General features: G+C 41.3%; 1 protein-coding gene across 2 annotated transcripts in view; it reads right to left on the bottom strand.

Annotated features, from left to right (window-relative positions):
- Positions 1–3,221: 3,221 nt before the first annotated feature.
- Positions 3,222–22,475, bottom strand: part of RADX (RPA1 related single stranded DNA binding protein, X-linked) — a 48,836-nt gene continuing 29,582 nt past the window's right edge. Inside the window, exons 9-14 of one of the 2 annotated variants that reach the window (XM_083159427.1) lie at positions 13,954–14,111; positions 11,895–12,073; positions 8,338–8,426; positions 6,973–7,263; positions 5,693–5,842; positions 3,222–4,448 (exon numbers count right to left, since the gene is read on the bottom strand). In XM_083159427.1, coding sequence (XP_083015553.1) covers positions 4,306–4,448; positions 5,693–5,842; positions 6,973–7,263; positions 8,338–8,426; positions 11,895–12,073; positions 13,954–14,111 — 1,010 coding nt within the window. In that variant the 3' untranslated portion in view covers positions 3,222–4,305. Of the gene's footprint in view, positions 4,449–5,692; positions 5,843–6,972; positions 7,264–8,337; positions 8,427–11,894; positions 12,074–13,953; positions 14,115–22,475 lie in introns of both variants that reach the window. The other variant, XM_083159426.1, reaches the window with a different exon arrangement.

Here is a 22,475-nt window from a genome sequence, read left to right as displayed (position 1 = left end):
TGGAAATAGGCTGTGACTGGTTTCATAGACCACTCACGATTCGTGGTGATAATGCAGGGCAATGTATGAACAGTCAGCAGCTGGTGCCATTGTCCTATTATCCACAGCAGTGACAGTAGCGAAATCTTATGCATGCCCAGTAGACTGGGAGATATGTCTAATTAGTGCGTGCTGCTTCAGTGTAAGCTCAAGGGAGGATCGCCGGAGGGGGGTGGTGGTGGTGGGGGGGGGGATGTTCATACATCTTGTTAGGGTACCTTCCGGCTTTGCCTTGGTAATGAGGCAAAGGAGGAAGTGCTACAGTGGCACCATAAGTTCCGCTCTAATACCCCTAAGTGCTTAGGATTAGTGTCTTCCCAGTTTTTATATTGAAATGTATAGTTCACTTTCTTAATGTACTCTGCATAGAACAAATAAACAATTGTAGATTATAATTGTAAATATTGTTCATGAACTTCTTCCCAAAACTGTCCCCACAAGTTTCTCTTCGAAGTTGTTTTGCCTACCCCTTTCGTCCACTTCATCCCAAACCAGCTCCATAAGAAGTCTGGGGGTCACTCCATGATAAGAAACCAATGGTCTTGTTCGGTCCCTTTAAAAAGTAGTTCGCTACTTGTCAATTTTTGCTAATATGCACAAGCACTAGCCCTGTAACTGTGGGCGCATTCGGGAAAATGCAACCCCAGTCTAAATGGTTTCGGCGCAGCAACATGGCCATCAGCACTTATATTGCACCTTACTCCAGATCCGGATCAGCCGCCCTCATTGATCATCTCCCACCCACTCCATCATCTTCATCCATCAACTCTGGACTGTGTTATTCTCACCTGTATTGGAGAGACTTTTTGCTGACATGCAATCCAAAACGGAATAAACATCTCCTGGTGATTCTACATGTGGTAACTATAAACACACCCACAGACGCAAAATCTCAGTGAAGACCAACTTGTGGGGACTGTGTGTTCTATCTACCCAGAGTTAATATTGGAGTTAATGTGGTTATAGTGGCGGTATATATAGGAGCAGATCCTGCTGCATAATCTAGGTGCCTTTTTAATGTATTTTATGTGTTATTAAATCAAACAATTTGAATGTTCATTGGTGTAGTAGCACTACTTTTTCTTTTGTTTTATCTTTCCATTTCTGAGGGAATACTCAGCCCTCTTTAGTAGCTGCTTCACAACACACCCCAGGCTAGCGCCGAGTTTCGTTGCCTAGCAGCACATTTTTTCTTGTACCCATGGATATTTTTATCCAATAAATGTTAAACGAACCTTATTTTAAACGTATTTATAGTGTCTGCCGACACCACTTCTTCAGGAAGAGAGTTCCAAAGTTTGACTGCTCTGACTGTAAAGAATTTTTTTCTTCTAGATGAACAAAATCTTTTTTCTTCTAATCTAAACTCGTGCCCTCTCGTCCTAGATTCCTGTCATTCAAAAAAAAAAGGTGTTTGACAGTACCTTATAATGGCCCCTAATGTATTTATACATATTGAGCATGTCCCCCCTTAAACGTCTCTTCTCTAGAGTAAATAGTCCCAGATTGCTTAATCTTTCCTCGTAGCTTAAAGTCTCCATCCCCTTAATAAGCTTTGTTGCTCTTCTTTGGATTTTTTCTAATTCTATGATGTCCTTTTTATAGTGTGGGGCCCAGAAATGTTCTCCGTATTCGAGGTGCGGTCTAACCAATTATTTGTACAGAGGCATAATTACTTTTCAATCCCTAGTTTCCATGCCCCTTTTAATGCATGCTAGAGTTTTTTGTTGGCCTTTTTTGTTGCTATATTACATTGAGCACTACACCCCAGCTTGTTGTCTATTTGGACTCCTCGATCCTTTTCGAGTACTGAATTACCCAATTCATCCCCGATTAGGTTATAACTAGCACACTGGTTATATCTCCCAAGGTGCATGACCTTGCATTTGTCCGCATTGAAACTCATCTTCCACTTTTTTGCCCACTCATCTAGATTGTCAAGATCATTTTGAAGCGTGGTTACATCTTCTGATGATTTAATAACTCTGCTCAGTTTGTATCATCCGCAAAGATGGATACATTGCTGAGTATCCCCATCCCAATATCGTTAATAAAAATGTCAAATAAAATGGGCCCTAGAACCAAACCCTGAGGCACCCCACTTCGTACTGGTGTCATATTTGATATGGCACTGTTCACGACCACTCTTTGCTCTCTACTACACAGCCAGTTCCCTACCCATCTAGTCTGATTTCAGCCGATTGCGACCAATCGGGCCTTTATATCGGACCAAATCGGCTGTCCCTGACATGCTGCCAGGTCCGATGCGCAGTCCCGTGCGCATTGGACCTGATCAGGTGGGACCTTCCCCCTGGCCGTGAGATGGGCGGGAAGCAGGGACACATGCTATCTGTCACAACACATTGTGACGGATCGCATGCGTCCCTGCCACCAGGTAAGGTCCCGGGTGGCTCACAGGTATCAGGTGTCCGTACACTGCTGCGAGACATCACAGCAGTGTATGTGCATCTAAAGTTTCATCAGGGTTGCCCAGTTCTCATTCAGGGCCCTTGTCCTGCAGGCACTGGATAATACAAATGGTAAGATCCCGCCCAGATTGCTTTGAATACATGATCCATGATAAATGTGCCCCAATGTGGTTTATCATAGTAAATAAATGAAGAAAAACTTCCGCCCTAGGACTGCGGCTAAGTACACACTCAAAAGCACTAAGGGGTGTATTCAATCTATGACAAATCTTTCACCAGGTGAAAAAATCTACAATTTTTTTGCCCATTTTTAGGCTCAATTTTAGGTCTATTTTCGCCCATGCTGTTTCGACAAAAAAAGTGAAAAGGTATTGGTGAAAACGTATAAAAAATATAGCTGAAAATGCCTGTGATTGAATGTAAATCGGCAAATAAGTGGCGTCTATGATTAAACACCCCCTAAATCTATAAAATACAATTGACACAATAAGAGCGGTCCACAGAATCACTGTCCTTAAATTAGCAGAATGCTTTATGGTGCTTTGATTTGCTCATGAGGTTTGGTACATTCTGTTATACCTACACCCTAATGTCATAGATGTACTGATAAATAATTGCCTTCATATAGAATTGCTGGTTTACAACTAACCTGATCCTGTTATTGGTCGGCTCTTTTATGTAGTCTGTCTTTCTTGAAAAATGTAAAAATAAAACAGCAGCACTCTAAAACCATGTGTGTATATGTACAATAGTTTATTCCCAATAATTCATATACAGTACATAAAGCACAATTAAAAAAAACAAAAACATTTTAGTTTGAGACAAAGAAAAAAAAGTAAAAGGTTAATTCATACATATTTTAAAAACATTAAAAAAGGATACAAAATGCAGATATTCAAAGTAGCACATCATAAATATACACAAATGAATTTTTGCCTTTTGGAAACACACTAGAGGGACTCTGACATATATCATTTTAGCCTAGTGCTCAATAAATAGTCATATAAGTTTACAAATGGTCAAAGAATTCAATAAATATGGAATAAAAAAATTAACAAGGAGCCGTTTGACACCTTTGCATTTGTCATCTGCTGGCTACTCACCTGTATGTGATACTAGGAATAGCAGCACTGCGACTGCCAGAGCATCAGTGCAAATGGTCAAAGAATGGTATTTCAATTTATTTTGTATATAAAAATCTGCGAGAACAGAGATAAACAAGCTCTGAATGTAGTATGTGCATACGAAGTACAAGCTTTCTTAAGTATTTATGTGCCCAGTTCCACTGTAACACTGGCAAGACCCAAATATGATAAGCATACTGTATATAAAAATAAAATTGTACTTGTTCTGTAATACTAAACGCTTATTTCTCATATACAATGATAAATTGACAAAATGGTCACAGTACATTTTTGGTATTAAAATTTAAAAAAGCCAATTCTTTAAAAAACCCACTTAAGTCCATAAATGTACAAATTCATTTTAAATCCATTTTTTTAAGCTGCTATTTAACTGATCTCATGTGATCATTCATAGCCAATAGGCTGAAAGCTGGCTGCTTTATGATGTCACTGTTTTTTTCTCAGCATGCCCTTACTAATATATGGAATACACACACTCAATACTACATATTTACAGATTAATAAAAAATATTGTAGGTAACTAAACACTGGCTTTTAAAAGTCAATGCAGAAGGAACTATACATAGTAACCTACAGTAAAGGTAACAGGTTTGTTTGTATTTTCAGGTACCGGCTTAATACACAGTTGTGCTTAGGGAACAGTCTTTAAAAAGACAGAAATAAAATACATAAAACATTTTAGAAACAAAGTTTTAGGCATCTGCAGCCCCGTCTATAACAGGATAGTAAACTCGGTTTAAACAAACTTCCACTTTGCTTTCACCAAGGTGACAGATGTCCAAGATACACACAACGTGCATTCTGTCCCGTGCCTTGGCATATTCCACAAGGTCATCTGAAAATGAATATACGCAGGAATCATTTAGTGGTGTAATGCAGAGATATAAAGAGATGCACAGAAAAAAACAAATGTGTAAAAAAAACAATTCTCCTTCTTGTAAGTCCATAATAACACCTACTGTACCTCTTCATAAAATACCAGTTCTAGATAATAAAAATAGTATGTACTGTCACATTTGAGCATTGAGACAAGTCCTCACAAACTCTAAACAAGCCAGGATTTCAGGAATACTTTATGCATGCACAGACAGTGCTATTTCCCAGTGCTCCATTCATGAACCTCTCATTAAATATGACAATCAGGTGCCAGGTTACAATTTCCCCAGAAAATAGTACTGTGCACAAGTGGTGGTCTACTTAGTTGGGTCATTGATTATTCTACCTGTTTCCACAGACAGATACCCCCAATACATAAAGGAGGGAGTGAGCACTGGAGTGGAGTAACACGGAGCTCTGCACACTAAATTAGCTGATAATAAATAGTGGAGATTTGGTTCATGAATTGATCAATGCATTTAAGCCTGCAGCCCCCTTCATGGGACCCCACTTTTCTGCAGGTCCTAACACTATCGCTCAAAATGGCTACAATACACATAGCTATCACATCAATGTTTGATTCCAGGCATGCTATCTGGTCTAAAGCTCACAGCAGACTGTGTTTTTATAGGTGAGCAGTTACCAACACACCTGTCACTAATCATCTAGGGAAATGGCTAACACAAGCTATGGAATCTTAGTTAAAAACAGGGTGCATGAGAGAATGTGACCACAATAAGACTAATTTAAAAAATTAATCTAATAAACAATATATACACTTAACATCGGCACTCACCTTTCCTAGTTTTGGGGTGCCCTATGGCTTGTGACCACATTGATATATATATATATATATATATATATATATATATATATATATATATATATATATATATATATATATATATATATATATATATATATCTCTCTCAAGCTGTATGCCCAGCACTCCTCGCATTCATGCAATATTCTGCAAGGGGTGCCCTCCTTGGTGGATGATTCCACCAAATGTAGCCGAGAAGAAAACAGGCGTCACTCTGGGTCTTAGTGAAAACAGTGAAAACCACTGTTTTCACTAAGACCCAGAGTGATGCCTATTTTCTTCTCAGATAGATATAGTGCTAAGCTGGCTACATTATAGAAGTTGTGAAATATTAAAATAGTTACAGAAAGAAAGACTCAATGTGACATTTTCTCGCTTACCCCTAAGTGTACCCCAAAGTTTGTCCAGATTTTCAGCGTTCACACTTGATCCAGCAGATTGGAAATGGTTTGGAGGACAATTCATGCCGAACAGACTGAAGTGATCAAACACAGGCACAGACACATCTATGGCTATATTTCGATTTATACCTGATAAGAAAGGATATACAAGATTCATTTTGAATAAAACCAAAAACTCATAGATTGTGAGGACTAGGATGAAATAGATGATACAACTTTGATAGGTCTCATCAGTAACAATGATGAGACAGCTTATAGGGAAGAGATACAATATATTGCTGCCTGGTATAGGGATAATTATCGGCTACATAATATGAGCAAAACAAGAGAGATTATTGTGGACTTCAGAAGAGAGAAATGCAATCAGGTTGTTCCTATCCAGATCAATGGGATGGGTGTTGAACAGGTTTCTTGTTTTACATTAAGGGGGGTATTCAATCTTCAGGTCACGGCAGGCAAGCTTGCTCGCCCGCCGTGACCCAGTCCCGTTCTCGGTCAGCTCGACCGAGAACATGCAGGCGGGATTCAATGTCCCGCCTGCAGCGGGACGAGAAGGGGGCGTGGCCGCGAGTTGCGGCCGGGAAGTGACGAGCTGCAGCCGGCAGCTCGTCACTTTCCGGCTGTTCTCGGCAGAACGAGCCCGACAGCTAGAGATGTCGGGCTCGTTCTGCCGGGAAACCCTGTTCAATGCTGTCGGGGAAGACAGCATTGAATAGGGCCCGTCGAGCATCTCCCCTACGGGAGATGCTCGACGGCGATTGCATACCCCCCTTAGGCACTTATATCTCGGAGAACCGTTCTTGGTCATTAAATATCAAGAGTTTAGTAAAGGCGGCCAGTCACTCACAGCGACTGTTCTTTTTGCTGAAATATTTAACTAACCTTCAATTAAGTGACTTGGCTGTATTTGGATTTATTTATAATAAAAGAACAGTCGCTGTGAGTGATGCTGGCATTTTTAGTGGTTATTTTGAGGATTTCTCACAGCAACATTGGCACTCAAAGGGTTAACAAAATAATTTCAACAGCCGAAAAAAAAACATTGGAGTGGAATTCTCTTTTGAAATGTATATATAACGTACAATATCCTTAAACTTTCTGATGTAGTAAAACATAAATTTTATTATAGCAAATAAAATGTACAGACAATCATTTATTCAGGCTATCTGCATACACTGCAAGCCAGATATAGGACAATGAATTAAAAATACAGGATATTAGAAATTAAATCGTATTTCACAATCCTGGAGATGGTTTACCTAGTATGGTGAATTCATAGTGACCAAGGCCAGAGACAGTTGAGAAATCATGAAATTTCCTTTTGCATCCATAAATTTTTGCCGGGTGAAGATTATATTGCTGCATCAGAATCTCCTTTTGGTTGTAATCAAACTTTTGGGGGAGGCTTTCTGGAAATATGCTGCTGTAATGTAAGCGTTCTGTAATGGCGTGTTTGACCTCTGACCACAGATCATTTTCCCAGGATGACCCAAGACTTGGTGTTCTGTCACTCTTATCGCTCTCAGCAACATAACTACCAGTGTCTTGCTCTGGCCATTTAAATAAAAAAAGTTAAGCGCATTAATAGAGTTCATGTTTAACAAACAGAAGCTGTCTAGAACAAGGAGTAATTATCCATTTTCCCCTAATCCTGCTAGATCTAAGATTATATTATTAATATATCAAGTTAGGGGGGAGACTGTAATAGAAGACCATTACCAGACTGTGTATTAACTGTGCTAGCATAATAAATCTGAACAATAAAAAAAAAAAAAATAGAAACGGAATAGCATTAGATAGAAAATACATAATGGATGTGTTTTGAAATCTTAGATGTCCAAAATAACAGGAGTTGTGGGGACTGAAATTGTATGTTTTATTACATTAGAAACATTACAGTTAAAAAAAAAAAAATCCCCAAACAAATAAAAACATAATAGGACATACAGTAATATACTGTGGGAAAGGACATTACCTTAGTTCCTCCAATACTATGCATTAGCATAAAGAGACTTGCGGTCACTCTGTTCTCCAGCACAGTTCTCGTAAACTAGGGATGCTGTTGTTGAACTACAAATCGCAGCATGCCCTGCTACAGTTTTGCTATTTAGCCATGCTAAAACTGTTGCAGGGCATGCTGGAATGCATAGTTCAACAACAGCTGAAGGGCCATAGGTTGCCCATCCCTGCCCTAAACTCTGCTTGTTAATTCTATTGGTCTATCTATGCATCTGCTGTTGGTCTCTCTAATTTGAAAAAGGTTTTAATGAACCCATACTTGACAAAGAGACCTGAAATATAAGCAGCATTTACATACATAATTTACTAACATTGCCATTATTAGACAGACTTATTTAAATCCCCAGCAATATACACTTTTCCATTTGATCAAATTTACAACTTTAAAGAAGCAAAAAAATATAAAATGTGTAAATTCCCCTTGGTTGTTAGACTACAGTAACGACTTGCTTTTTTTTTTTTTTGTATAAAATCCCTTTAAACCGTGGTACGCATCCAAATAAAGGACATGAAGGACAATAAAATGCCAGGATTACTTTGAAAAAACTATTTTCTACACAGAACCCTGTGCCAATGATAAGCTGGCTGCAACAAAGACAAATTACCTTCCGAAAACAGGGATTCCTGGGAGCTAGCATCGGGATCTTGGGCTGCGTGCAGCATGCTATGGTCGCTCTCTGATGCAAGCTCATTACTGAGGGGAAAATAACAATCATCATCCATGGTGAAATTCATACTCATTATCGACTTGCCAGAAGCTTATTTTTACATTTTCACGCTGAGAATGTGTGTCAGGAAAAAAAAAAAAGAGGGTGATGTGCATAGTTACTTTTTGAAAATGAAATTACTTCGAATTAAAAGTTTGAACTATTGTAAAGGTTTAATATTTATTTCCCCAAAAATAATAATATATATTTTAATGTCTCATACATGTAATATGGATATACTCTTTGCTGGAGATCATAGAGACGAGTGTGTGGACAATCTTGAAACACTGAAATGCATACGGCTTTGTAAATAATTGTAGTATTTTTATGTGTAAGCAAAAGAAGATTTCTCTATGAAGTAGGTTAAAACAATGTGGTATTTATTTCAATTTAAATTATATAAATGCCCATAAGATTATTTCTGACTTTTGGGCCTAATTCAGACCCGATTGTAAAGCACATTTTGTTTGCAAATGGACAAAACCATGCTGCACTGCAGGTGGGGCAGATGTAACATGTGCAGAGAGAGAGTTAGATTTGGGTGGGGTGTGTTCAAATTTAAATCTAAACTGCAGTGTAAAAATAACGCAGCCAGTATTTACCCTTTACAGAAACAAAATAACTCACCCAAATCTAACTCTCTCTGCACATGTTACATCTGCCCCCCCTGCAGTGCACATGGTTTTGTGTATTTGCTAACAAAGTGTGCCCTGCGATCATGTCTGAATTAGGCCCTTTGTATAGACATGACTACATCTTACTACCCCACTTGCATATCTACTTTGGCCATTGGACTTCAGGATTGGATTGTTCTAAATGGCGATTGGTATTACAACCTAAATCAGGGATTCTTAATACCGGTAACACCATGAGGTCGGTTATGGAAACTCAAAGTCTGAATCCAATGGTAGCATAAAATATACAAATTGATTTTGAGAGCATAACAAAGTTTTAGAAAGACCAATTGCATGAGGTCATGTTTTATGTATGTCTGATCACGTATAGGTGAGTTACTCTATTTGGCAGGATCAGTGGTTTTCCCACCTGCTACTAGAGACGAAAACCTCAAAACATGACCTGTTGGGGGTACTTGAGGGTTTAGGCAGAGAGCCAGTGATAGTTGTATACCATGTGGAACAGTAGAGAAAAAGATATCACTTTGGTATGAGTGTGCTTAGGCACAGCAGCAGTGGATAAAAAGGGGTAGTCGGCCCCAATACAATAAAGAAAAAAGACAGGAAGAGGTGTAACTGCTCTAAATATCCAGTAGTCAGGTAGGTGACATATAAAACTCAATATTTAATAACACTAAAATAATATTAAAACAATTCATTGTAGTGTATCCAGAAATTATAATAATTAGGACAGATAGTCACCCTTAATGACCACCAGTCCACAAACAGCCATAGTTCTAATCCACCCATTTCTTGGATTGGGATATTATGTTAGATGGAAATGTCCTCACCCACTTGTGTTGACCAGGCCTTTAAGGAGGTGGCGTTCCTCCAAAAGAGGTCATGTGCCACAGAACAGTGGGGGATCAGAAGTTGGTAGAGAATGTAGTTTCCTAGAGTTGGAAGTGGTGGTTGTAGAAATTCCTGGCTGAGGAGGATAGTCACAATGGGTCCCAAAGCGTATTGAAGTGACTCCTTGTTGTAAATCATCAGATGGGCGGAGGGCGAAAAATCTGAACTGAAGCTTTCTGGTAGTTATAACACCTCACGCGTTTCGCTGCTATCTTCAGATTTTTCAAAAGGTGACTTGCTCTTTGCAAAGTCAGGGTTTAAATACCCTGTAAACAGCCATTATGCCAAACACCTGACCACTGTTATTGAAATTCAATTACCTTTCATAATTTAAAAAATATATATAAAAGATAGATTTTAAAGGTAGAAGACAGACTTACTCGTAATTCTACTAAATTTTTTTGAAATAATATGTGTAAGTGCCACAAAAAACAGTTTCAGATTAGACAGAGAAAAACTCAGTTTCCGGATGTCCAGTCAACGCGTCACTTCCGGCAGATGGAACGCAAAATGCGTCCCCGTCCTGGATTATAATTATGGCTGTTTGTGGACTGGCGGTCAATAAGGGTGACTACCTGTCCTAATTATTATCATTATTTCTGGATACACTACAATGAATTGTTTTTAATATTATTTTATAGTGTTATTAAATATTGAGTTTTATATGCCACCCATCTGACTATTGGATATTAAGCGCATTTACACCTTTTCCTGTCTTTTCTCTTACCATGTGGAACAGAAGTTTGCCAGATTACTCTCCCAAGGATCATTCCTACTGCAATACAAAATGCGAGTTGCACATGAGCAGTTTTAAACTGAAAAATGTACAGCCCCTATAGGCTGCAGGGCTGTACATTCCTCAGGAAAAGCCTACTTCCCTGAACACATTTGTTGGAACTCTTTGCAGATATCCACATCACGTAACACCTTGAAGAAAACGTAACCTACCTTTGCTATATGGTGTATACTGGTATCAGCAGTATATCCATTTAGTTTATCATACCAATCATTATTTAGGCCAGCCCAATCCTGTACTACATATTATTCTTCATACACCTACTTACAATTGCACTATAACTGCATGAGTTTGCAACATGTATATACTGTATGTTACAATTTATACACTTTGAGCTCTAATTAGAAAAGCCCAATCCAGTGGGTTACTGTACATTTCATTTTATACACACACACGGCTGAAATAGTTTTTATCTTCAGAAATAAAAATGTAAAAAGCTAAATATAGCAGCGCTCACTAAATATAGCAGGGCTCACTAAATATAGCAGCGCTCACTAAATATAGCAGCGCTCACTAAATATAGCAGCGCTCACTAAATATAGCAGGGCTCACTAAATATAACAGGGCTCACTAAATATAGCAGGGCTCACTAAATATAGCAGGGCACTGTTGTGCTGCAGATATCCGCTGCAGCAGTGAGGACTGATAAGTCACATGCTTTGCTGCACTCTGCTTGAGGGGAGGAGGGTAATACCCCATGGGAGGATATGCATAACTAGGGTGCTTGAATACACTCAGCCTCGCCATCATACAGGTGTAGCCACACTCATCCATTCCGTAATGCATTTGCATTGATGGCGCGACTAGTGCACACTCCATAGACTTCTATGCTACAGACACAGTCTTTGACTAATTGCCCAGCTACATCTGTACATGGATGAGCTTGAATAAGATTTGAAAATTTGCTGTTTGCATAATAAACACATTGCATTTAATATTGACTAACTAATCCTAATGAAGTATAATGGACCTTAGCACTTGGACTTCACAATTTGTATTATTATTTACTTACTTATATTTTTGAGTCACTGACTGGACACATATTTATCCATCTATCTATCCATGAGAAGCTGTACTGCAGCTACTGTAGTTATATTTGTGAAGCAGATCACTAGACAAAGAGTCTGACTTACTGTTTGGATACCCGTTGCTTTTTCCTTTTTTTCCCCAGGCTTAAGTCACTGGTTCCACCCTGATGTGCGAGCTCCTCTGTACAGTGCTGGTCACTTTGGTGATGGCTCAAAGTGAATTCCGCTGACATTGATTCTTGGTTTTCCAACTGTGGTTCAGGACATGTAGGAACCGACACAAACTTTACAAAACAGAAAAGGGGAAACAAACTTAAAAAAAGAAAGAAAAGGAACTATCAGCAATTCATACATAAACACTAATTAGTATAAGAATACAAATAATAATATTTTATATAAAGGGTGATTCCTCGTTTCATATACTATTAATAGACCTAACACACAAAAAGACAGTGCTGCAAGGGAACGCTATCGAAAGCTCTAAACACCAACATCTAGATAAAAGACAATTAATGATCTCATAGGCATATATTCAATGCCGTGGGCGAGCGGTGACTGCGAGCAGGACTTTTTGCTCGCAGTCACCGCTCACCCTGTCAGTATTCAACTGACCCCCCCTCATTCGCAAATTCCCCCTCGCTCTGTTTTTTGAGCGAGGGGGAATTTGCGAATGTGCCTCCAAAAGCTGCGAGAGCCAAGGCTAATTACAGCGAGTTTGCTGCACTAGCCGCGGCTCTCGCAGTTTAGGGGAATCCTCGCAGTTCTGTGACTGCGAGGATTCTACCGGAACGTTGCATAGTGCGAGCGGCAGGCGCGGGGGTTAAACTGCAAGGATCACTGGTTTTCTGTGATCCTCGCAGTTTAACCCCCTCGCACCAGCATTGAATACTGCACATAGTCTGTGACCATGAAGCTCAATGTCCCAATGTATAGAGAGAGTTTAATTAACGAATCCCAGATGGAAAAAGCTTCAGTGAAAATATGGTCTCCTGCATTTGTGGAAGCAGGAGACCAGTCTCTCCATTATATTAAGCACCTATAGTCCTGGATATAGGTACTGCACCAATTGATGTACAGTATGGCCTATATGTTCGTGGGCATGGGGAAACACTATGTAAAGAGGACTTAATACTTTGCGTGGCATAGAATGAATTCACAGAAGGTACAGTGGGGTAGATGCATTAAGCCTGGTGAAGAGATAAAGTGGAGAAAAAGTGGAGATAAAATGAAAGGAAATAACACACCAGCCAATTAATGCCAAGTGTCATTTTTCAAATGCAGTTGATTGGCTGGTGCGTTATCACCTTTCATTTTATCTCCACTTTATCTCTTCACTGGGCTTAATACATCCCATAATAGGCAGGTAAAACAGTTCCCAAGTCCTATGCAGCAAGACCTTTCTACACTGACAACTAGCAGCTTTTCAATAGGTTTGCCACTGGGCACTGAGCACACACTAAGCAATTTGCATTATACTGTATATCATTAAATATATTATCTTCCACATCGGTAACGATAGGTCGCTTAGGGTGGTATCTCACCTGGCATAAAGTGCTAAGTGATTAAGCTCCATTCTAGCTCAGCTCCGTTCTGATTTCGGTAACTAACCACTGGCTTCACTTATTCATCCCTTCTGCTCCACTGAGAGATCTGAAAACCTAAATCCTGTATTCTCTAGGTCTGGTCATTTACGTAACAAAGTTTGTATTATTCACTGGATTTACTATTGCCTACTCCTGATAGGTTAGATTTTATCTGCCTGTGTACATTTACGCCATATACAAGGACAATTAGCCATTTTACAACAAACAATTGAAGAAGTGCAAGAAGACCATAATATATGCGCTGCACTAGCTGCCACACAGAGATGCAGATTGAATTCGGATGCAGAGTGTGGACTTTACTGGGCATTTCTATGAGGTTGGCTAGGGGGCGGGTTGCTGACAGTGGCTGCAACTGGAGATGCAGAACCACTCACAGGATGCCATAGTCAGATGGAGAAGCTGCATTTTCTATAACAGCTGGTGAGATTTTTCATGATGATTTTCCAATTGGCCACGATATTGGCATAAAGTGCAGCTGGGCCCCTTTTGCATCCTACTCAGGCAATTTTTTTATGCTAAGAAAAAGGACTTAAGAATTAAGATTTTTTTGTTATACACACCGTTTCTTGTAAATGATCTACTTCAGAGTTGTCACTTGTAATATTCTCAACGAACCTACAAGCAGCAATTATACCCTGTACAGCGATGCGTCTGTGTTCTCTGTAATGAAGCTGCTCAATTATTGCCTTTAGTTCATGGATTGCTGTCAATATTTGCTCTACTGTAAAAACAAAAACAAATAATAATAACAACAACAACAACAACAACAACAACCAGAATGCAAAATGCATGAAGAATGTCACTTATAGAAAGTAAACTGCTTAAAAAAAAAAAAAAAAAGAAAACCAAAATGTTAAATTAATTTTTAACTAGACAAAATGTATACATAAGAGTATAACAAAAAAAAAGGATGAGCTATTTAATGTATTTATTTATTTATTTGTAAGTGAAGCCTCATAATTCTAAAATGGATGCACTTCTGAGCAAAAGCTGTGAATTGACTAGAAGTTAGTGCTATGTGTTGAGATACTTAATATCATGCAAGGCATAATGTCAAACAGCAGACTGGAACCATGGAGTCTTATTGGCTCATCTTATTGGGTAAGATGCTGAAACATTTTTTATGAATTTAGAATGAGGGTTATTGCTGAAGTCTCCAGTGCTGTAGAAAAAAACACAATATGGCCTAAGGGTTTCTACATCAGACACACTGCATAAAAAACTAGTTTGAACAATTTAGGTGGAGAATATTGAATGCTGAAGTAGAAATATGGTCTCCTGATAATTTGCATGAAGAGCCAAAAGCTATTGTCTTGAGATTTGAAAGCTCAAATAAGCCATTTTATTCCCCAGAGCTGACCAGTATAACTTGGTGCAGGAGCCAAGTTTTGCAATGTTTAAGAAGAAAATAAAATTTATATATATATATATATATATATATATATATATATATATATTTGCAAAGTAATTATTATTTCAAAAATAGAAGTGCTCATAGTTTATCTTTAGAATTTAACAATATACAAAGTAATTGAACAGAAGAGACATCTATAACAAATTAATATTTGGTCCACCCTTTGTCTTCAAAAGAGCATCAATCTTCTAGATGACCTTGCACAAAGTTGTGGAGTTAGTTGGATAATAGTCAGGTGTATCATTAACCAATCATACTGTACCAAACAGATGATAATGATTAGGGTTAAAACAGATTAACTGAAACAGAAAAAGCTGTGTAGAAAGCTAAAAACTGGGTGAGGAGCAGCCAAACTCTGCTACAAAGGAGGTTGTGGAAGACCGTTTTACATCAAAGGGCATACTGTACACCAGTGATTTTCAACCTTTTTACCTTGCGGCACACTAAATAAGATTCTAAAATTGCCAAGGCACACCATTAGATCCCCACAGGACAAAACAAATTGGCCCCCGCAGGAAAAAAACAAACCTATTGGCCCCCATATAAAAAACAATCACACTGGTCCCCACAGGTAACACAAATAAAATACATCGGCCCTTTACATGAAAAGAAGAGACCAGTAAATAACAGTTGAACTGGTGGTGGCTGTAAAATGGTTTGGGCATCTCTAGACCTGGGGGCACACTTGAAAACAGCTGAAGGCACACTAGTGTGCCACTGCACAGTGGTTGAAAAACACTGCTGTACACCATGGAAAGACTGAGCACAGCAACAAGACACAAGGTAGTTATATTGCATCAACAATGTATCTCCCATGCGAAGCGTTCAAAGGAGGGTCTCAAGAGGTTCTCTTTAAGCTCTTTTGAAGAAGCACAAAAACAGGCAAAATTGATGACTGCAGATGAAGTGGTTGGCCAACGAAACTTAATACATCAGCTACAAGACACATCATGCTTACTTCTCTTCGAAACTGAAAAATGTCCAGCACGGCTATCAGCTCTGCATTGGCAGAAACCAGTTAGACCCAGGTACCGTTTGGAGAATTCTGGCCATAAGGGGTATTCGTAGAAGAATTGCAGCCAAAGAGCAATACCGTCTACGTGGAAACAAGGTCAAGCTACTTAACCATGCACAAAAACATAGAAACTGGAATGCAGGAAATTGTCAGAAGGTCAAAATTTAGAATATATGACTGTAATAGATGCCAGTTTATTTGCCAAAGGGCTGGAGAGAGGTACAATAATGAGTATCTGCAGGCAACAGGGAAGCTGGTGCTGAAATTTTGTGGCTGCATTTCAGCAAACAGAGGGAATGGTCAGGATTGATGGTGTCCTCAACGCTGAAAATACAGTCAGGTACTTATCCATCATGCAATAAAATCAGGGAGGTGTCGGATTGGCTCCAAATAAATTCTGAAGCAGGTAACAACCCTAAACACAAGGCCAATGTCATCAAGGACTATCTTTAGTGTAAAGTAGAATAAGAAGTCCTGGAAGTGATGATATAGCCCCTGTTTTTAAAAGCATTCTTGTTTGCAGCATATATGCCTGACAAGATGTCAAGATATACAAGAAAAAACAAATATAGGGCGCACTAAATTAAAATACTATCTTAAATAATATAATACAGGTCGAGTATCCCGTATCCGAATATCCGTTATCCGAATTATCCTGAAATACGGACATTCCAGAAAGTGAAATTTTTTTTTTTTTTTGCTAAAAACTCACTGGGGACATATGTAACAGCATCACTGGGGACATGATATGTAACTGGCACTATATATGTGCAAGACAATGATTGCTTGGCATTCAAATTCAGTGCTGAGATAGTACAAACATTTTGTTTCACGTTTTGAAACCTTGTTTTTTGAACAATTAAAATATGTTTGTGTGTATTTTATGTGGTAATAAAATATATTTGTGTGTATATTATGTGTTTATACAGCATAAATGCAAGATACTTCAAAATACATCATTGAAATATTAAAATATTCCGAAATACGGAATAATCCGTTATCCAAAATTCTCCTGGTCCCGAGCATTTTGGATACGGGATACTCAACCTGTACATAAAATCGGTAATAGTTAACTGGATGAATTATTGTAATGGAAATTAGGCAGCTCCCAATAGCAATCTGGAGATTTGTTCAAGTGACCAAAATAAATGAAAAAAAGATACAGATGTGTGTAGAATTACAACCACACACAAGTGACTTTTCTAAGAGAGCTCCACACAGCTGAATATAATGAATTCAATTTATTAGTATATAATTAATAATCGATTTATAATGAATAAAAAAACAAATACATTTGTACACAGATAATCCATAAAATTGAATATGGTAAAGGAGATCACACTTCTATATAGATACTAGGATCAAGTCCTGAATTTATATTTAAAAAATCTCCAATGGGAGAGTGTCCAGTGCTTTTACTTGTAAAAATGAGGTAGCAATCAACACCTACTTATATTAGCTTTGTATAAGGTGTCCAAACAGAATTCCGATTCTGTGTACTTTGATGGCAAATATATATCCACTCATACGTTAGTCGGCTGATAAGTATTCAAACAGATTACGGCTCGGGCTGTTAGAAGTACCCTGTGTAGAGGAGAAGTCTGGAGCAACAAAGACCTGGTTCTCGCGGATGGCTCAAGCTCACCTGTGCGGCTGCCGCCACCTGATGTTGTGCTGCCGGATGATGTAATAGGCAGTGAGCGAGCCGTCCGTCTCCTTATATGAAGTCGTATAGTTGCCAGTCAAATGGACTCGCCTGGAGGATCGGTAATTTGGTCCCAGCAATTGCCACATGGTGATCTTTTGTAGATACCAATAAAATTCAGTAGTGAATCCAGGAGGCAAGTACTTTACCAAGGGTGTGTGATCAGTCCAAAACCCCTTAACGCGTTTCTCAGCTGTGGGTAGCACCTGAATATTTAACAGGTGAAATGACCAATCTGAATCGCTTATCAATCATCCTTCAATTAGTAGATTCAGATGTGTTAACATGAAACGTATATGAATCTTTATAACGTACAGGAGGAAACAGTATTTCCTCTCATCCAGCTATTCACAATGTTACATTCAGTGAAACTAATAACCTAATTAAATTCTAATAACATAGGATAAAAATATACTTGGTAAGAACAATAACAATAGTAACAACGATAGTAAAGAAATGGCATCTCGGCATCTAAAAAATATATATATGACCTTGATGGAGGAGGACCGGGCATGTTTGTTTGTTTGTGTGTAATATATATATATATATATATATATATATATATACACACACATACATATATACTTATAGTGTAGTATTTTAAATAATTTTCAGGGAAAATAACTACAGTCTATAAATTCCACTTACAGATCCTTGCTCACTTATCGGTCACATTTTAGTTTGAATTAAATCACGTAAGGTGTAAAATGACTCAGGGGTATTCCCATTATTAGTCCTGTTTTTTTTACCTAGGTACTTATTTTTCACCCGTTTCTTTTTATCCTTTTTAGTAGGCGAAAAGAGGATTTTGGTACTTACCGGTAAATCCATTTCTCTGAGATCAGCAGGGACCACTGGAATCACTTCGGGTATTAGAGCTGGGAATGCTGGGAGCTAGGCACTTCTTAATATTAATTAGGGGATACTGACTCCTCCCCTCTAAGACCCACAATCCCCCAGTGAGGAAATTGGCCCACCAGAGGAAAGGGTTACAGAAAAACCACAAAAACATAACCATACATACAACACGCAGGCACCGGACCGGGCCGCAACAGCAACCACAAAAGGCAGAATCCAGCAGCCGGGCGGGTGTCCAGTGGTCCCTGCTGATCTCAGAGAAATGGATTTACCGGTAAGTACCAAAATCCTCTTTTCTCTGACATGCAGCAGGGACCACTGGAATCACTTCGGGGAGGTTCCAAAGACCAAGCCCCGGGTGGGAGAGTGCTGAGGATTCTGCAATACCAGACGGCCAAAGGTCAAGGCCGAAGAGGCAAAGGTATCGGAACTGGTAAAATTTCACAAACGTGTTTCGAGACGACCAAGTGGCCGCTCTGCACAGCTGAGAGATTGAAGCCCCTCTCTCAGCGGCCCACGATGTACTCACCGATCTGGTAGAGTGCGCCGTTAAGGAGACAGGAGGCACCTGTCCCGCATGAAGATAAGCACTACGGATCGTCCACTTGATCCATCGTGCAATTGTCTGTTTAGACGCAGGCCAACCCCTGCGGAAAGCGTCATAGAGCACAAATAAAGAATCCGATTTACGTATAGACCTGGTTCTATTCACATAAATCCGAAGAGCCCTGACCACGTCCAATGAGGACTGTTCCGGAGAATCTCCCTGAAACGCCGGCACCACGATAGGCTGGTTAATGTGGTATGAGAATACCACCTTCGGAAGAAACTCGGCCTGGGTGCGCAGTTCTGCTCTATCCTCGTGGAAAATTAAATACGGAGGCCTACAGGACAGAGCACTAAGCTCCGATACACGGCGAGCTGAGGCAAGGGCTAGCAAAAGCACTGTCTTCCAGCACAAGAACTTGAGTTCCACCCTGTCCAGTGGCTCAAAGGTTTCAGACCTCAAGAAAGCTAGTACCAAATCCAGATCCCAAGGAGCTGTGGGAGGTACGAAGGGAGGCTGGACCCGCAGAACCCCCTGAAAGAAGGTCTGCACCTCAGGCATGAGAGCCAATCTCTTCTGAAAGAGGACGGACAAGGCTGAGACCTGGACCTTAAGAGAACCCAGTCTCAGACCGCCGTCCAACCCTCTCTGTAAGAACAACAGAAGGCGGGACAAACTGAAGACACGGAATGGCCAGCCCTTAGACTCGCACCAGCACGCATATGAGCGCCATATTCTGTGATAATGCGCTGCTGAGGCGGGCTTTCGGGCCCTTAACATCGTAGGAATTACTGCTCTTGGAATTCCCTTCTCCCGCAAGACCTCGGTCTCAACAGCCACGCCGTCAAATGCAGCTGTGGCAGACTCTGATGAAAGAAGGGTCCTTGCAGAAGAAGGTCCGGTCTGAGAGGCAACTGAACTGGCTTGTCTGCCAGTAACTTCTGGATGTCTGAAAACCACGTTCTGCGAGGCCACCAGGGCGCTATCAGAATAGCCTGCACAGGTTCCCTCTTGAGTCTCTTCAGCACCTGGCCCAGAAGTGGAAGTGGAGGGAACAGATAGACAAAGCTGAACTCCCACGGAGTTGACAGAGCGTCTACCGCTATGGCCTGAGGGTCTCTTGTGCGTGCCACGTATGCTGGTAGCTGATGGTTCCTCTGAGACGCCATCAGGTCCACCTCGGGAACTCCCCACCTGTCGGAGAGTTCCCGAAACACCTCGGGGTTGAGAGACCATTCGCCTGGATGTAGATCCTCCCTGCTGAGGAAATCGGCCTCTAGATTTTCCCGACCTGGGAGGAATACCGCCAGCAGAATTACTCCTGACCGTTCCGCCCACTGGAGGATCTTCCTTACTTCCTTCATGGCCATGCCGCTTCTCGTGCCGCCCTGCCTGTTCACGTATGCGACTGCCGTGGCATTGTCCGATCTTATCTTTACGTGCTGTCCCTGAAGGAATTCCTGGGCCTCCAGCAGAGCATTGTATATGGCTCTGATCTCTAACACATTGATGGACAAGTGACTTTCGTGAAGGTCCCACCTGCCCTGGAGACGGAGGTGAAGTACTACGGCACCCCAGCCGCGGAGGCTTGCGTCCGTCGTCAACACAATCCAGTCCTGGACTGCAAACAGACGGCCCTCTACCAAGTTCCTCCTGTGTCGCCACCACAGTAGGGAGTGTCTCGCCTCGGCCGACAAGCGGATCCTTCTGTGAAGATTCAGATGCGAGCCCGCACCCTTCCTGAGAATATCCCACTGAAACGGTCTTGAGTGGAAACGTCCCCACGTCAGAGCTGGGAAGGCTGCCACCATCTTCCCTAAAAGCTGCGTGCACAGGTGAAGGCTGATCTTCTGTGGAAGTAAGACCCTCTGAACCAGGAGCAAGATTGCCTGGATCTTGTCCTCCAGTAGGAAGATTCTCAGAGACTCCGTGTCTAGCCAAAGACCTAGAAACAAGATCCTCCTGGATGGGACTAGAGAGGATTTCCTGAAATTCATTATCCACCCCAGGCTGGTGAGCGTCTGAGTAGTTAACCTCGCCTGACTCTCCAGTAACTCCTTCGTTGGAGCCTTGATTAGGAGATCGTCCAAATAGGGGATTATGGTCACCCCCTGACATCTGAGGTATGCGATGGCCACTGACAGAGTCTTGGTGAATACTCTGGGCGCTGACGATAATCCGAAGGGCAGAGCCCTGAAATGAAAATGATCCCGACCGATGGCAAAACGGAGAAAGGCCTGGTGAGAAATCCAAATCGGGATGTGTAGGTAAGCATCCTTGATATCATGTACTCCCCTGGTTCCAACGAAGCAATCACTGAGTGGATTGATTCCATCTTGAATGGTTGATAAGAGACTAACAGATTCAAAGGCTTCAAGTTGAGGATGGGCCTGACTGACCCATCCGGCTTGGGGACTACAAAGAGGGTTGAGTAGTACCCTGTGTTCCTCTGAGCTGCTGGAACCGGCATGATGACCTGAGCCTCCAGCAAGATCCGAATGGCCTCTAGCAGGCTTGTTCTCTTTTCCTGAGATGTTGGCAGAGCCGTTGTGAAGAACCGCACCGGAGGAGTGGAATCAAACTGAATTCGGTACCCCTCTGAAACGACCCTGCGAACCCAAGGATCCTCCGACAGGGAGAACCATTGGGTTCCGAAGGCCAACAGACGGGCACCTACCGGTAAGCTGTTGACAGAAGCTGGTAAACCGTCATGCCCCCGGCTTCTGCTGGGGCTTAGGGTCCTGGACTCTTGGGGCGGCCTGAAGATGGGCCCTGGCCCGGGAACCTCTGGACGACTGGAAGCCTCTTCCTCTGCCCCGGAAGGGGCGCTGAGTCCGAAAGGACTGAAAAGACGGACCTGCGAACTGTCGCCTAGGAGGAGGAGGAGCCGCAGACGGCAGGAAAGCCGACTCCCCCCCCCCCGTCGCCTGTGAGATCCATTTATCTAATTCAGGCCCGAAGAGGATGTCCCCAAAAAAGGGAAGACCCTCGACAGCCCTTTTAGATTCCGCGTCCGCCTGCCAGGAGTGTAGCCAGAGGGCTCTCCGCGCAGAAATGGCGCTTGCTGAGATTCTAGAAGAAATTAAGGATACATCCTTAGCTGCTTCCCCTAGGAACATAGCAGACTCCTTAATGTGTTCGGCTAGGCGGCGTAACTCATCCATAGGCATGCCGGCCTCCAACCCCTCGATGATTAACTCCGCCCACTTGACATTAGCCCTATTTACCCAGGCCGAGTCCCTGCTGCTACATAAATGGCCTTGAGAGTCGCCTCCATCTTTCTGTCTGAAGGGTCCTTCAAGGCCGAAGCCCCAGGGACTGGCAGAGTGGTCTTCTTGGATAGCCGGGAAACTGAGGTGTCCACAGGCGGTGGAGTTTCCCATTTGCTTAGGGCGGCCGGCTCAAAGGGATACAGAGAAGGAAAACGCCTAGGAATCTGGAACCTCTTGTCCGGGTTCTTCCATGCCGCCAAAAGCTGATCCTGATTTGGACAGGGAAAGACCACTGACGTCTTCTGAACCCCGCCAAACAGATCAAACTCCT

The sequence above is a fragment of the Crinia signifera genome, chromosome 9 (genome assembly GCF_055691185.1).
Source record: "Crinia signifera chromosome 9, ASM5569118v1, whole genome shotgun sequence".
NCBI lineage: Eukaryota > Metazoa > Chordata > Amphibia > Anura > Myobatrachidae > Crinia > Crinia signifera.
This window is presented reverse-complemented; position numbering and strand designations above follow the sequence as displayed.